Here is a 13,262-nt window from a genome sequence, read left to right on the forward strand (position 1 = left end):
GCTGCTGCTGTTGCTGCTCCTTCTGCTGATGAAGAGCACAAAACAGGCATATCGTAGGCAACGAGAACTGCTACAAAGATGGCGAGCGTGCTTGAGGAATGCCCGTGGGGCTCGTGTGCTCTCTCCTAGCCAACCCCAAAGGCCCCCAACCCCCTCTGCTTTGGATGGACTGTTGCGGCGGTTTCATTCATATTCATCCATTTCTCGATGCTCCTTCCCACTCCCACTCAGCCACCAGGGTTTTCGGCTATGGCTGCAACTTGGCAGCACTAACCCAATCACACACACAGACACACGCAGTGAAGGCGGGGGAGGGAGTCTCGCATTTTTCCGCTTTTACCACCCACGCATTAGCCAAGGCGCGTCCTTTGTGCGAGGGTGTCGTAGAGGATGCTCGCATGTGCTGGGCTGTGCTGTGCTGTGCCCCAACAAACACAAATTCCAGCACAAAGAAAGCCGAGCCGAACGGCAATCGGCTCCGGATCTGGCACTCGGGCCTGTTCCGTGCTCTCTCTGTAGCGCTGCTCTGCTCTGCTCTCATCTCGCGCGATGTACCGTTAAGGTATATGCTTGAAATTTTCAGCTTCAGTCCCGGACGAGATTTGGAAACGTGCGCTTCAAAAGTTCTCTCCCAAAACTGGGAGTCGTCCCCGCAGCGGACGCGTGCAAAGAACGTTAAAAAAAAGTGTTTGTTACATGGCTTTAGTGAAAATGCGAGAAATAATTAAATAAAATTAGGAAAATATTGTAAATAATATATAAGAAGAGCAAACAGATTTTGCAGTGACAGTGGCAGTGGCGGTGGCAGTGGGCCTGACGTGTCATTTGTTGTATCGAGTGCGAGAGGAAAAAATAATAAACTTGATTACAATGTTAAATGTGGAAACTTTGGGCACGCAAAGCGTCAAAGCGTAGACGCTGACGGCGACGCTGGCGCCGACGTCGCAGCTAGCATTGTGTATAATAAAATTGGCGAAAAAGCCCCCCGCAACCTCACCCACAACCCTCTTGTAACAGAGTGTGGCCGGCCCGGCAGCGGCAGCAGAAGCAGCAGCAGCAGCTTCAGAAGCAGCGGCAGAAGCAGCCGAAACAACCAAAGATGTGCGCGCACAATACAAAAAATTACAAAGCATACTTTTGGGAGCGGCAAATGGCCAAAATCAACAGCGATGCTGAGCGTGCGAAATAAGCAATAAGAAAGAAAGAGAGAGAGAGAGAGGTACAGAGAGACCAGGGACACCAACAACAGGACGACGCTTTCATCCGCAGAAAGAGAGGAGAGCGAAAGCGGCAGCAGCAGCAGCAGCAGCAGCGCATGTAAGTCAGAGCGGTGCTGTGTGTTTGTGTAGGTGACGCTGGCGCTAACGCTGTCACTGGCAGCGCTGCCAGCGCTGTTTCCAGTGCTCTCGTTTTGATTAAACTTTGTGCGAGTAGGTCGGTGGGGCGCGGTTCAACCACCCACACTGCTGTACCCTCCTCTGCTCACTCGGCTGGGGCAATATGCTTAGCGGGTAGCCCAAGCATAAGGTGAAAGCCAGTCCAGCAATTTAATTTCCGCAAACAAGAGAGCGAAACGGCATGGCACGGCACGGCCCGGCCCATGCAGACGGGCCAAAAGCAGGCTGCTAGCCAGCATCTCAGCCATGTGGCAAGCAATTAAACTCGCGCAAAAATTAACATAAACCAGAGGAAGGGGCCCGGGTCACAGTCACAGCATACAAGACGCACAAAAGTATGCAGCTAGTTTTCCCAGCGTTTTCCTTAAGCTTTTCCTTTTCCGCAACGAAGCACGCTTTGTCTTGTGCGGGTGTGGTGCGTATGTATACACTGTATGTGTGTGTTTGTGTGTTTGGGTGAAAGTAGGCCCGCATAAAATGTAGCGAACCCGAATATCCGCCCGCCCACATCCAGCAAATAAAAGGCGTCTGCTGATGAGCTGCTGCAGTAACACTCACTCGTACGCACATTAGATGAGGTGACAGTGGCAAGTCGCTTAACGGCACCGGGAACGCAACACACACGAATATGCCAATCAAAATTTGGAAATTGTATGCAAAACTATATCAAGCAGTTCCCTGGAAACTGTTTATATGCAAGAAACTCGAATTACTACTCGTAGGAAAGCAAATATCAACAAATGTGAATGATGGCAGTTTATTGTTTAAGCTCTCTGACCGTACATATATGCCTGAAAAACCTCTGAGCTAATTCAACCTTTTGTTAGATGAGGAATTTACAATTTCAATTTGGTAATTGAAGGATTGTCGGTTCTGAGTTCATTAGAATTGTCCGTTCTGAGAATTAAGTGCTGTTTGCGAGCACAGGCTAAGGTAAAATGTGAATTATTCAAACAAAAGATTCGATTTGATTTGAGAGTGTGATAGAAAATGCAAGACCAATAATTGGTTGATAGATGCAGCATCATGGATGAAGCCTGCAACGACTACGTGTCCTTAGTGTATTTGTGAATTGATACTATTTTTGATTCGATTAGCGGTTGCTTACTGTATTCACTTCATCCTGCCGCGTGATGCGAGCCGCGTGCCACAAGCTTATGGGCTCTGTCATAAAAATAGCTTAATAAATGGCAAAACAAATCCTCGCGGGCCGCAGGTTGTTCAGATCTCCCTCTCTCTCGCTGCACGACTACATGTGTGTGTGTGTGTCAGAGAAAAGGGACTCCCACACCGGCTGCTTCTCCTCCTTCTCCTCCTCCTCCACCCTGTATGGGTGTGTTTGTTTATGCCATTAGCCCAACGCATTTGATAATAAATCCATAAATCCTTTTTTTATGGCAAGCAAAAAGCGAGGCACGGCAACCAGACGCTGAATTCGATTATTTGGCAGCCAAAGGGAGCGGTCGTCTGACAAATTTGAATGTGCCCGAAAGGAAGACGGCCCAGACCGTACAGTACAGCTACTGCCAACTGTCTGTGGCCTGGGCCAACATAAGCTGACGTGGCCTGGACCAAATCACGTACTCAGGACTGGACTTAACCGCAGGAGCAAACGGTGAAACTACTTTGTGTGAGACCATCCCAGGACTCACATCCCTCATGCTAGTACGAGTACGAATCGTGAGATTTTGTTTTTCATTTCTTGGAAATGTTTTGCCGACTCGACTGCCGGCTGGTTTTATTTTATTCTCCTTTTCTTCGACGGCAGCACGTTGTTATTTCTGGTTTTGTCAATGCGATATGGCGGCTCAATTTGTGGCGCCCCATTGGTTTTGCCCACTTTGCCGTTAGCTTGTTTTCCCCAATTGATTTATACGCATGTCTGTGTTAGTGTGAGTGTGGGTGGGAGCGTGAGTCCTCCCACTGGGTGGTGTGTGGTTTCTACGAAATAAATAACCAGATTTTGATTGATTTATTGGCCAGCGCTGCATTTAATTGAACATCCATTCGAGATTGTGCCAATTAATCCTGCAGAATAACCTACCCACCAGACCGGTCAAAAGTCAATCACACTTTACATGAATTAATCTCTACTAAAAGTTCAATTGAGTAAAATTATACACATTCAACTATGAACTAGCCCGAGTAGGGATCAATTACATACTACATACATATATGTACATATGTGGGTGCCAATCGAATGCCTAATTGAATCGTTTCGTGTGGTTCTTGCGGTTGAATGAGCCTTGAAATGTGCACCATTTTTCATATGCACTCGTCCTTTGCCCGGACTTGAACTTCGTTGAAGTGGCTACGTAGAACAATCGAAGATAATCCCTGCATTCAAATAAAGAAATCTTCATTTTAATTGGGAATGACCCACGCTTTGTGTGGACTGAATCGTGTGGAAGCGGCTCCACCTCCTTATCCGCCTACAGGCAGCACACAATACAGGAAATAAGCTGGCATCTAGTACTGAATGCCAGTCAATCATGGGACACGCCTATTCATATCGTATCAGTGTCTATCAATCAGGTGGCCAGCACGTCGTATGCGTAACTTATTTTCATTAAAAAACTTTCGAAATCGAACTTGCACAATGCCTGCCAAATGAACAGTGTCCCTCCACGGGGTGATATGTGTGGAGGACTATAAGCGTGTATATATATAGACCCAATGACAACATCAATAGTTTTGAAAAGTGTCAGAGGAAGCCGCCTCGAACATTTCCGTGCCAAAGTCAGGAGTCTGCCACCGACAGGCAGTCAACTTCTTTCCTCGACTGTTGCATGTGGCCCCATTGTGCTTCGTGGTTACAATAATATCCGGCAGGCAGCAAACAACAAATGTCGTGGGCGTAGCCAGGGGGCGGGGCGGGCCGGTTCTGGCAAGGAGGCAAGCTTTCATTTACATTTGCATAGACATTTTCATTAAAACAAATCACACAGAAAATGTCATTTTGCAGCAAGGACAAAGCGAGTCAGGCCCCTGGCATTGTAAATATATTATTGCGCTTCCTTGGTCCTCCAGCCCTTCAGCCCCTCCTCTGCCTTTGCATTTGCCTTTGCCCCTGCGGAGCATGGGATGGGATATATCAAAGGCCTGCGCTTTGGACAGCTCCTCATAATTCTCGCCTTTTACTATCTCGTTGTTTTATGTCCGATGGCTGCCAAAGGGGCTGGGATGGGATGGGATACGATGGGCATACGGAAATTGTGACACCCTATACTATAACAATCGGGCTCTCGGGGAGTACGACACGTAGATTACTGCTGCATGAAATTGGTTTATGTGGATATTGATGCATTGGTGCACTTTCGCACTCATTAGGGCTTACATCAACCGCTAACGATATGCAGCAAAAACCAATTAAAAGCTTAATGAAATTTCGGGAATTTGTTCCGACCGAATAATTTCGAACATAAATATTAAAATCAGAATCAATTGAATAATCCTTTAAACTTTCAGGAGCTCTCGTTGATAGGTCTTTGGTTAGGGTAATCCTTTGGTCGCATCGCTGTTCAGCCTTGTGGAATACACAGTTATTTTTATTGCTTGCAGGGCCAGTGGAAAAATGGCCAACGCCTTGCGTGGGTGCAGCCTAAAGGATAAGCAGAGGATGAAAGCCAACTGAAACAGGGGACAAGAACACACAGCGAACGAGACAGCGAGAGAGAGAGAGAAGCGAAAAGGAAGTGTAATCTTGAAAAGCTTTTGCTGAAAATATCACGTATTCGCCATGGAGCCGGTTATGAGCCTGGCCCTTGCCGCCCATGGCCCGCCCAGCATACTTGAGCCTCTGTTTAAAACCGTAACTACGAGCACAACGACCACATCGACGACGACGACCACAACCACAACGACGACTAGCAGTCCGGCGCACCTGTCGTCGACAGGCACCACCCTGCTGACGGCCCTCCTCGAAAATCTGACCACGACAGCGGCCAGCGGACTGTACGATCCGTACCCTTACGCCAACCAGACGAACGGCTCGATGGTCTTCGAGACGAAGGGGCCGCGCTACTCGCTTGCCTCGATGGTGGTCATGGGCTTCGTAGCGGCGATTCTGAGCACGGTGACGGTGGCGGGCAACGTCATGGTGATGATCTCCTTCAAGATCGACAAGCAGCTGCAGACGATCAGCAACTACTTCCTCTTCTCGCTGGCCATCGCGGACTTTGCCATCGGCGCCATCTCGATGCCGCTGTTCGCGGTTACCACCATCCTGGGCTACTGGCCGCTAGGGCCGATCGTCTGCGACACCTGGCTGGCCCTCGACTACCTGGCCTCGAACGCCTCAGTGCTGAACCTGCTGATCATCAGCTTCGATCGCTACTTCAGCGTCACTCGGCCGCTCACGTACCGCGCCAAGCGCACCACCAACCGGGCGGCGGTGATGATCGGCGCCGCCTGGGGCATCAGCCTACTGCTCTGGCCGCCCTGGATCTACAGCTGGCCCTACATCGAGGGCAAGCGCACGGTGCCCAAGGACGAGTGCTACATCCAGTTCATCGAGACGAACCAGTACATCACCTTCGGCACAGCGCTCGCCGCCTTCTACTTTCCCGTCACGATAATGTGCTTCCTCTACTGGCGCATTTGGCGCGAAACGAAGAAGCGGCAGAAGGACCTGCCCAATCTGCAGGCGGGCAAGAAGGACTCCAGCAAGCGGTCGAACAGCAGGTGAGTGATCTTAAATCACTTAAATCCCATGCGTTGGATCCCCCTAAGATGCATCTCTTTTCAGTGACGAGAACACTGTGGTCAATCATGCGGGCGGCGGCCTGCTGGCCTTCGCCCAGTTGGGCGCCAACGATCACGACACCTGGCGACGGCCGCGCTCCGAGAGCTCTGCGGATGCGGAGAGTGTCTACATGACGAATATGGTCCTCGATTCCGGCTACCACGGCATGCACTCGCGCAAGTCAAGCGTGGGTTTCCCCCCTATACCCCTTTTATCCCATCTGAAATGCAGATACTTATCTTTGGTGCCTATGTCCTTGCAGATCAAAAGCACCAATACAATCAAAAAGCCGTACAACTGCTTCGGCAGCGTCAAGGAGTGGTGCATTGCGTGGTGGCATTCCGGGCGCGAGGACTCCGACGACTTTGCCTACGAGCAGGAGGAGCCTTCTGATTTAGGGTATGCAACACCAGTAACAATTGAAACTCCTTTACAAAGCTCCGTCTCCAGGTAGTAAAACAAGCAATCAAAATTCTGATCTTTTATCGTCTATTCTATCGTCTATTGTCTACTCGTATTTTCGAGTAAGCGACACCGCACCGCTCGCACCTCTAGCACCCCTTGCACTCCCATACACACACACACACACGTATGTCCCTCTGTACATGTGTGGATGTGTGTATATGCACTGCATTAATGCAACAATTGCACTTAGAGCGCACCACCCCCCACCCACTGACCACTGCCCATCGCCCACCGAACACAAAGATAAACAGAAACAGACACTTTATAAATTTCGATTTCCTTCTCCTCTTCGATGTTTACCCACTAAGAAAACCAACAGCTAACAAAAACTCAGAGTTCTGCTGCCAAATGCCACACATCCATCGCCGGTAAAAGCTTTCAGTTGCACTAATCCCATCCCCATCCCCATAGCCATCTCCATAAAAAAACCCCCACAAATCCATCAAAGTCCTCGCACAAACAGAACTCTGCAACATGGCAGAGGCGGTGGCTTGAACTGTGCCCCATGCAAATGCAACGCCCCTGCCAGGGATGGATATTGGTTCTTCAGTTTATTTCAGTTTATTTTTCGAAAATGTGCCAGCGAAATGTGTGCCTTTTGTCTGAGTTTACCCTCCGTTTTCATGAATTTTTAGTTTATTAATTTTAAGGGTTTGTTAGTTTCCAATTTTGTGTAATTTTATTTGACGATAAAACGAATTTTGAGTTGCAATTCAATTATTTTGTGTGTAAGGTTTCTATTTATGGCGATTTTATTTCTAAAACGATGGTTAGCGGAATTTATACGGCCATATCTTGTCTGCAGTTTCTATTAATGCCAGCCACTAGAAGTATAACATTTTCCGAGTTTTACAAAGTTTGCTGTTGATTTGTCTCACTTTATCATTATCTTCTATTCCTTAATAGAAATACTTGTTTCTATATCCTTTTCAATGGAATAATTCTTTTCCAAGCTACATAAAACGCACAGATATACATCTTGTATGTGTACTCCTACTCTGCTATCTGTTTTGTCTGTTGACATAGATCTATTGATATTCCATGTGCCACAAGTTACCTCTAATCAGTGCAGTTTCATGCAAGCCCCAACCGTCCAGGTAAATTCCATTAGAGTCTCTCCCTCTATCCCTGCCTCTTTTTGAAGGCAGTGTCATCGAAACAATTGATGTAACTGAAATTTCCGATGAATCTGCATGGACATGTGCCCATTGTGGGGGAAACCCCCTTATTTCCGGTCACCATCCACCCTTTGGTCGCACATTCTCCTTTCAAATGATGCGTGGCCCAGCATTCCGATGAGTAATCGATTTCAGTTCAGATATCCCGCTACTCGTTTCCATCCACAACGCACTCTGCACATGCATGAGTATCTGTGTAGTAGCATCCTGTAGCTGTGTGAGTGTCTGTGTGACTGCATGGGTATGCCAGTTAGAAGAGCAGATGCATCCGCTGCCCCATGATGCTGTTGTTCTGATGCTGCTGCTGCTGCTGATGCTTCAGCTGTGGTCTGACAGCCATCTTGTTGTTGCCTGCCATCAGCCATCATAGTGCTGGCACTTGTGGGTGTATGTGTGTGTCAGCATGTGCGTTTGTCTGTGAGTTTGCAGGAATATGCGATACCAATGGCACATCCTTTCTCTCCTCTCTCTACCTCTCGCCCCAACAGATGTACCTCGATGAACGTGATGCGGGACAACTACTCGATGGGGGGCAGTACGAGCGGAGTACGGCCCCCCAGCATTCTGCTGTCGGATGTCTCGCCCACGCCCCTGGCCCGGCCCCCGATGCCACTCAGCTCTATCTCGCAGATGCAGGAGCTGAATGCCACCGGAAACAACAGTCAAAACAGCAGCAATAGCGGTGCGGCGGCGAACGCGGGAGGCGCCAGTACAGGGAACGGAGCTGCCATCGGCCTGGGCTTGGGAATGGCCACGGCGAATGGAACGGCCAGCTGCAGCAACACCAACGGCAATGGAAACGCGAATGCGAATGGGAATAGCGCTAATACGGCGGTTCGTGACTCCCGCACGCTGCCCGTGATCAATCGCATTAACTCCCGCTCCGTCAGCCAGGACTCGGTCTACACGATACTCATTCGCCTGCCCTCGGACGGAGCCTCATCCAATGCGGCAATGAGCAGAGCAGGAGCAGCAGGAGGAGGAGGAGGAGGAGTAGGAGCAGGCTCAGGAGAAGCCGCTGCGGTAGGTGCAAGCGCAGTGGCAGTCGGCCAAGGCGATTATGCGCCCTCCATCAAGATGATACAAGAGGATGCGACGCCCTCGACACTGGCCAGCAGTGCTGCAGTCACCACCGTACCCCCTCTGGCCACCCGCCGGCCGTTGCCGTCGCGAGACTCCGAGTTCAGCCTTCCGCTGGGACGGCGCATGTCACACGCCCAACACGATGCCCGCCTGCTCAATGCCAAGGTCATTCCCAAGCAGCTGGGCAAGGCAGGAGCCGCCGGCGCAGCGGGTGGGGCTGCGGGGCAGCACGCCCTCATGAATGCCCGCAATGCGGCGGCCAAGAAGAAAAAGAAGTCGCAGGAGAAGCGGCAGGAGACGAAGGCGGCCAAGACGCTGTCGGCCATTCTGCTGAGCTTCATCATCACCTGGACGCCGTACAATATCCTGGTGCTGATCAAGCCGCTGACCACCTGCTCGGACTGCATTCCCGCCGAGCTGTGGGACTTCTTCTACGCGTTATGCTACATCAACTCGACCATCAACCCCATGTGCTATGCCCTCTGCAACGCATCCTTCCGGCGCACCTACATCCGTATCCTCACCTGCAAGTGGCACACCCGGAACCGCGAGGGCATGGTGCGCGGCGTCTACAACTAGATCTCACACACTACCCACGCATACACATACATACTACATACATATATATAAATATATATATTTAGGCTAAGATTCAGTTCGGAAAACTACGTATAGTTGCAATAAATGTTGTGTGCTAAAGGAAGGAAGGAAGGGAGGATATGTTTGGCAAGGAAACCATAAATAGGCTTAGTTATTACCCATTGACAAGCAGTACTGATTTTTTTATGTCTAGCCCCGGATTATATACACGAATATATATGTATATGTATACACCCCTGCTTCGGGAGGGTTGCTATGTAAGTTTGGCCACAGGCTTTCAAGATCAGACGATCCTTTAACGCCGGACTATACTCCAGCAATGTTCTCACCAAAGATATACCCAAGCTTCCTCAGGTTTATGCCATTAAGTTCAGCAGCCCTCTCGACCCATCGTGCTTAAGGCCCAAAATCATTTGAGCGATGATCATGATCAGATCAGACACAAGAGATGGTTCGTATCGGAGCGGATCGAATTCCATTTGTTAGGCGTTTAGGTAGGCACATGCTCCAGGCAAAGAATTTAATACAAATTTAATGGATTACGACTTGGAAAACATACAGTATATACACACGCATACATGCATATATATTATTATTATTATTATAATTATATTATATAATATACACCAGGCAAATATACCCATGTGTAAGCTTTAGGTGTTGGATGCAAGAAGTCATCCTCCACATACGAGTATAGGAAATGGGGAAAAACCAAAACCAAAAAAGCTTTAATACAAGTTCAAACTACGAATACGGAAACGGAAATGAAGTTGGTGGTTCCGCGGGGCTGGTTGCATCGTTGGGTTCCCATTTAGATCATAATTTTTGTGAAATGTTAGGGGGGGACTATAGCTGGGGGGAAATGTGATCGTACTGCTCGTTTTTTGATAGGTTGAAGTCAGTTTTTATATACATAAATGTGCATAGAAAGCAAACCAAAAATTTGTATTGAACCAGTAGTACGTACGTACATACATATATGTGTACATATATGCATTAAATTACGATTATTACAATGTATGTTTTAAGAACGAAACCCACCATAGTTCAAAAACTAAGAACAAAACATTTTTGTAACTGATAAATAATGAAAAAAAACCCAACAGCGAAAAGAGTAATGTAACCCAAAGCAATAGACACGACCAGACAAGAGATGCCTCCAGTCGAAGGTGCATCAGGCGGGGAGATGGAATGAACTTAGTGCTTATGAGAGCCCACAAGGTTGTGTCGACATACATATATACATATAAAGCTGGGATTCCCTCGACTGGAGGAACATATCTTGCTGCGGCATGGCCGAATCGATCGACATAGTTCTTAAATCCGAAGTATCTTCGAAATGCACCAAATCAAGTAACTCCAACTAAAATTGCAAGCATATTAAAAGCATATGAGAGAATAAAATACAAAAATAGAAAAATACAGTCTAAGCAAAAGATAATCGGTACGCCCGGATCGAAACCCTTTTTATGAGTGTGTAGCTAACTAATCGAATGATCTAACAAATTGTCGGAGGCCTCTGGAGGCGAAATCAAGCTGAAATCAAAGCAACATTTGTAGTCTCTGCGGCACAAGACGTGCGTATTTATACCTAACGATACGATACGATATATTATACTATATACATACGAGTATAGCTATATATAAATATGGAGTTTAGCCTGGCAACCAAACCAAGTAAACCTACTACAAACCCAAAAGACATGATTTACAACCACACGCACATCCAAATGAAGCATATGTAGTACGATTAACGATTATCTCAGCAAAACCAAAACACCAATCGAGCAAACCAACCTAATACGAGTATATATACATAAATACATACATATAGATAACCTTTTGACTACGACGAACAGATTGAAGTACATACAAATATATAGTAAGAGGATTACAGTACGAGTAGGACGCGTTTTGATGATGAGATTGGAGGGGAGTGGAGTGAAGTAAAGTGGAGTGGAGGTTTAATTGCATACAATCTAATTGTTTGGAAATACACTATGATATATAGTAATACATATATGCATTAAAGCTAACAATAAAACATGTGAATGAAAAGCAGGCTGACAAAATCTTTCCTTTCCTAAGCAGAGTGCTGGTTGGAAATATTCGGGTTTTACTTTGTATTCCTCTCCTCTCCATGGCCGTCTCCATCGCTGTGTCCTCGCATCAGTATCTGAACATTCTTTTGGATGGCTTCCAGCTTCTGTTGCATCAACTCCTGGCGCCTCTGCTCCGCCTTCTGCTGCTTGTCCTCCAGCTCCTCGAGCGTGGGCGGCTCCGAGTGGGCCGCCTCCTGCATTAGCTGCTGAATGCGCTTGGGTGGCTGTCTCAAGGTCTCGTTGAGAGGCATCTCCGGCTGCTGTTCTGTGTCAAGCGGAATGGTAAAGGCCTCCGAGGCAGCTGTCAGACAGAGAGAGAGAGAGAGAGAGAGAGAGAGAGAGAGAGAGAGAGACCGGTAATAGGCAACTCAATCGGGGGCTCCGGTGCACTCACGGTATTCCTTATTGCTGGCCATTCTGTTCGACTTGGCCGACACGGGGCCTTTAGTGTCGTCTATCGTTGGGTCGGACTTGGAACTGGAGCAGCCCATGCTAGGCAGCCAGTAAGTCGTAAGGCATTACGTCTAAGACTTCCGTTTTAGCTCTTCCTTCCTATACCTTTTGCAGCCGCAGGGATAATGACAAAAGGATGCTGCTGATGCTGATGCTGCTGATGCTACTGCTGCTTCTGCTGCGACTACGGTTAATGTGATTTCCTGTTGCATCCGCTTGGCTACACTCAATATTCAATTTCCGCTGCTGTCACACTCATTAGACTTCAGTCGAAGGAGCAGCTGAGGACTACATTTAATGGCTCATTAGTATTGATTTTCTTGGGCTTTTCCGATACGACGCAAAACTGTACCTCCTGGCGGTGCGCGTTCCAGGACACTGGCAGGTGTGTGCGGCCGTTTGTCAGGCGAGCGGCTGGGCAACTGACTCGAAAAATTGCAATGCAAAGTTTTCCGCGCTCGTGACCATTAATAATAATAATCGCATAGACAGGGGCAGGGACAGACAGGATCAATATTCACATGAGGCTTGCGTGGGTGCCAGTGGCCAGGCCGAACACAGACAGACACGGACATGGGCCCACTGGTCGTAGTCCTAGTCCTAGTCTAAGCCCCTAATGTCAATCAACTCTGGCTGGGGCTCTGGCTATGGCTGTGGCTCCACTGGCCACAATCGACGCTAATTGTGGTGGCAGACACAACTTCCCCGGTCAAGAGACTATAGATGTATGTATGTATGTATGTGTATGCCGCAAGTTTAGTGACCCACTCAACTTTGACCACGACCGGGGAGGAAAGAGTGGGCTTTGATTTCTGTCTCAACAGTTTGCCCATTGTCACCGCTTGGCCATAAAAGACCATGGCCGAAACACTAACAACTTCCGGCTATGGGCTGGGCTGGGCTGGGCTAAGAACTGGTCCCGCACGGAAGCGCGGGCGCGTGCCAATCCACCGCCCAGGTCGTCCACACTTAACCACTCACCACCACAGCTGCCATTAGTATGTGCCACACGTTGCGCCTTTGTGGCCAGGGTCTCTCGCATGCAAATTGCCCCAGCCGCAGCGGAAGCGCAACCGTCACCGTCACCCCCCCCAAGACACTCATCCGTGGGCTGTAACAGGTGCTGCAGTGTGGTGCGGTGCGGTGCGGTGTGGTGCTACCTGCGCTAGTAAGTAATGAGCGACGTTTAATTAGGTTAAGTGTCAATAAGATGATGTCGTCAATCAATCAATTGCAAAAT

The 13,262-nt window shown here is 48.4% G+C and overlaps 2 protein-coding genes across 3 annotated transcripts; one reads left to right on the forward strand and one right to left on the reverse strand.

Annotated features, from left to right (window-relative positions):
• Positions 1-557: 557 nt before the first annotated feature.
• Positions 558-11,531, forward strand: mAChR-A (muscarinic Acetylcholine Receptor, A-type). 2 transcript variants are annotated; one of them, XM_004444503.3, is made up of 5 exons: positions 558-1,317; positions 4,959-6,080; positions 6,145-6,328; positions 6,404-6,591; positions 8,273-11,531. In XM_004444503.3, exons 2-5 carry the CDS (start codon positions 5,137-5,139, stop codon positions 9,444-9,446), a joined length of 2,490 nt encoding a protein of 829 aa, XP_004444560.2. In that variant the 5' UTR covers positions 558-1,317; positions 4,959-5,136; the 3' UTR covers positions 9,447-11,531. The 2 variants fall into 2 exon arrangements, with proteins under 2 accessions (XP_004444560.2, XP_001361989.3); XM_001361952.4 differs by having other exon boundaries at positions 6,404-6,540.
• LOC4805616 (translation initiation factor IF-3) lies at positions 11,431-12,762 on the reverse strand. Its single transcript, XM_001361953.4, has 3 exons — positions 12,375-12,762; positions 11,964-12,310; positions 11,431-11,870 (listed from the first exon to the last, which is right to left on the reverse strand). Exons 2-3 carry the CDS (start codon positions 12,058-12,060, stop codon positions 11,584-11,586), a joined length of 384 nt encoding a protein of 127 aa, XP_001361990.2. The 5' UTR covers positions 12,061-12,310; positions 12,375-12,762; the 3' UTR covers positions 11,431-11,583.
• Positions 12,763-13,262: the final 500 nt, after the last annotated feature.

The sequence above is a fragment of the Drosophila pseudoobscura genome, chromosome 3 (genome assembly GCF_009870125.1).
Source record: "Drosophila pseudoobscura strain MV-25-SWS-2005 chromosome 3, UCI_Dpse_MV25, whole genome shotgun sequence".
Taxonomy (NCBI): Eukaryota; Metazoa; Arthropoda; class Insecta; order Diptera; family Drosophilidae; genus Drosophila; species Drosophila pseudoobscura.

What these genes read in the sequence shown, in the direction of transcription:
- LOC4805616 (XM_001361953.4), bottom strand. Translation starts at nt 12,060, where the DNA reads ATGGGCTGCTCCAGTTCCAAGTCCGACCCAACGATAGACGACACTAAA. An exon ending in GGCCAGCAATAAGGAATACC is followed by an intron (nt 11,871 to 11,963) that starts GTGAGTGCACCG and finishes TCTGTCTGACAG; the next exon opens with CTGCCTCGGAGGCCTTTACC.
- mAChR-A (XM_004444503.3), top strand. Translation starts at nt 5,137, where the DNA reads ATGGAGCCGGTTATGAGCCTGGCCCTTGCCGCCCATGGCCCGCCCAGC. An exon ending in TGCACTCGCGCAAGTCAAGC is followed by an intron (nt 6,329 to 6,403) that starts GTGGGTTTCCCC and finishes ATGTCCTTGCAG; the next exon opens with ATCAAAAGCACCAATACAAT. An exon ending in TTACAAAGCTCCGTCTCCAG is followed by an intron (nt 6,592 to 8,272) that starts GTAGTAAAACAA and finishes TCGCCCCAACAG; the next exon opens with ATGTACCTCGATGAACGTGA.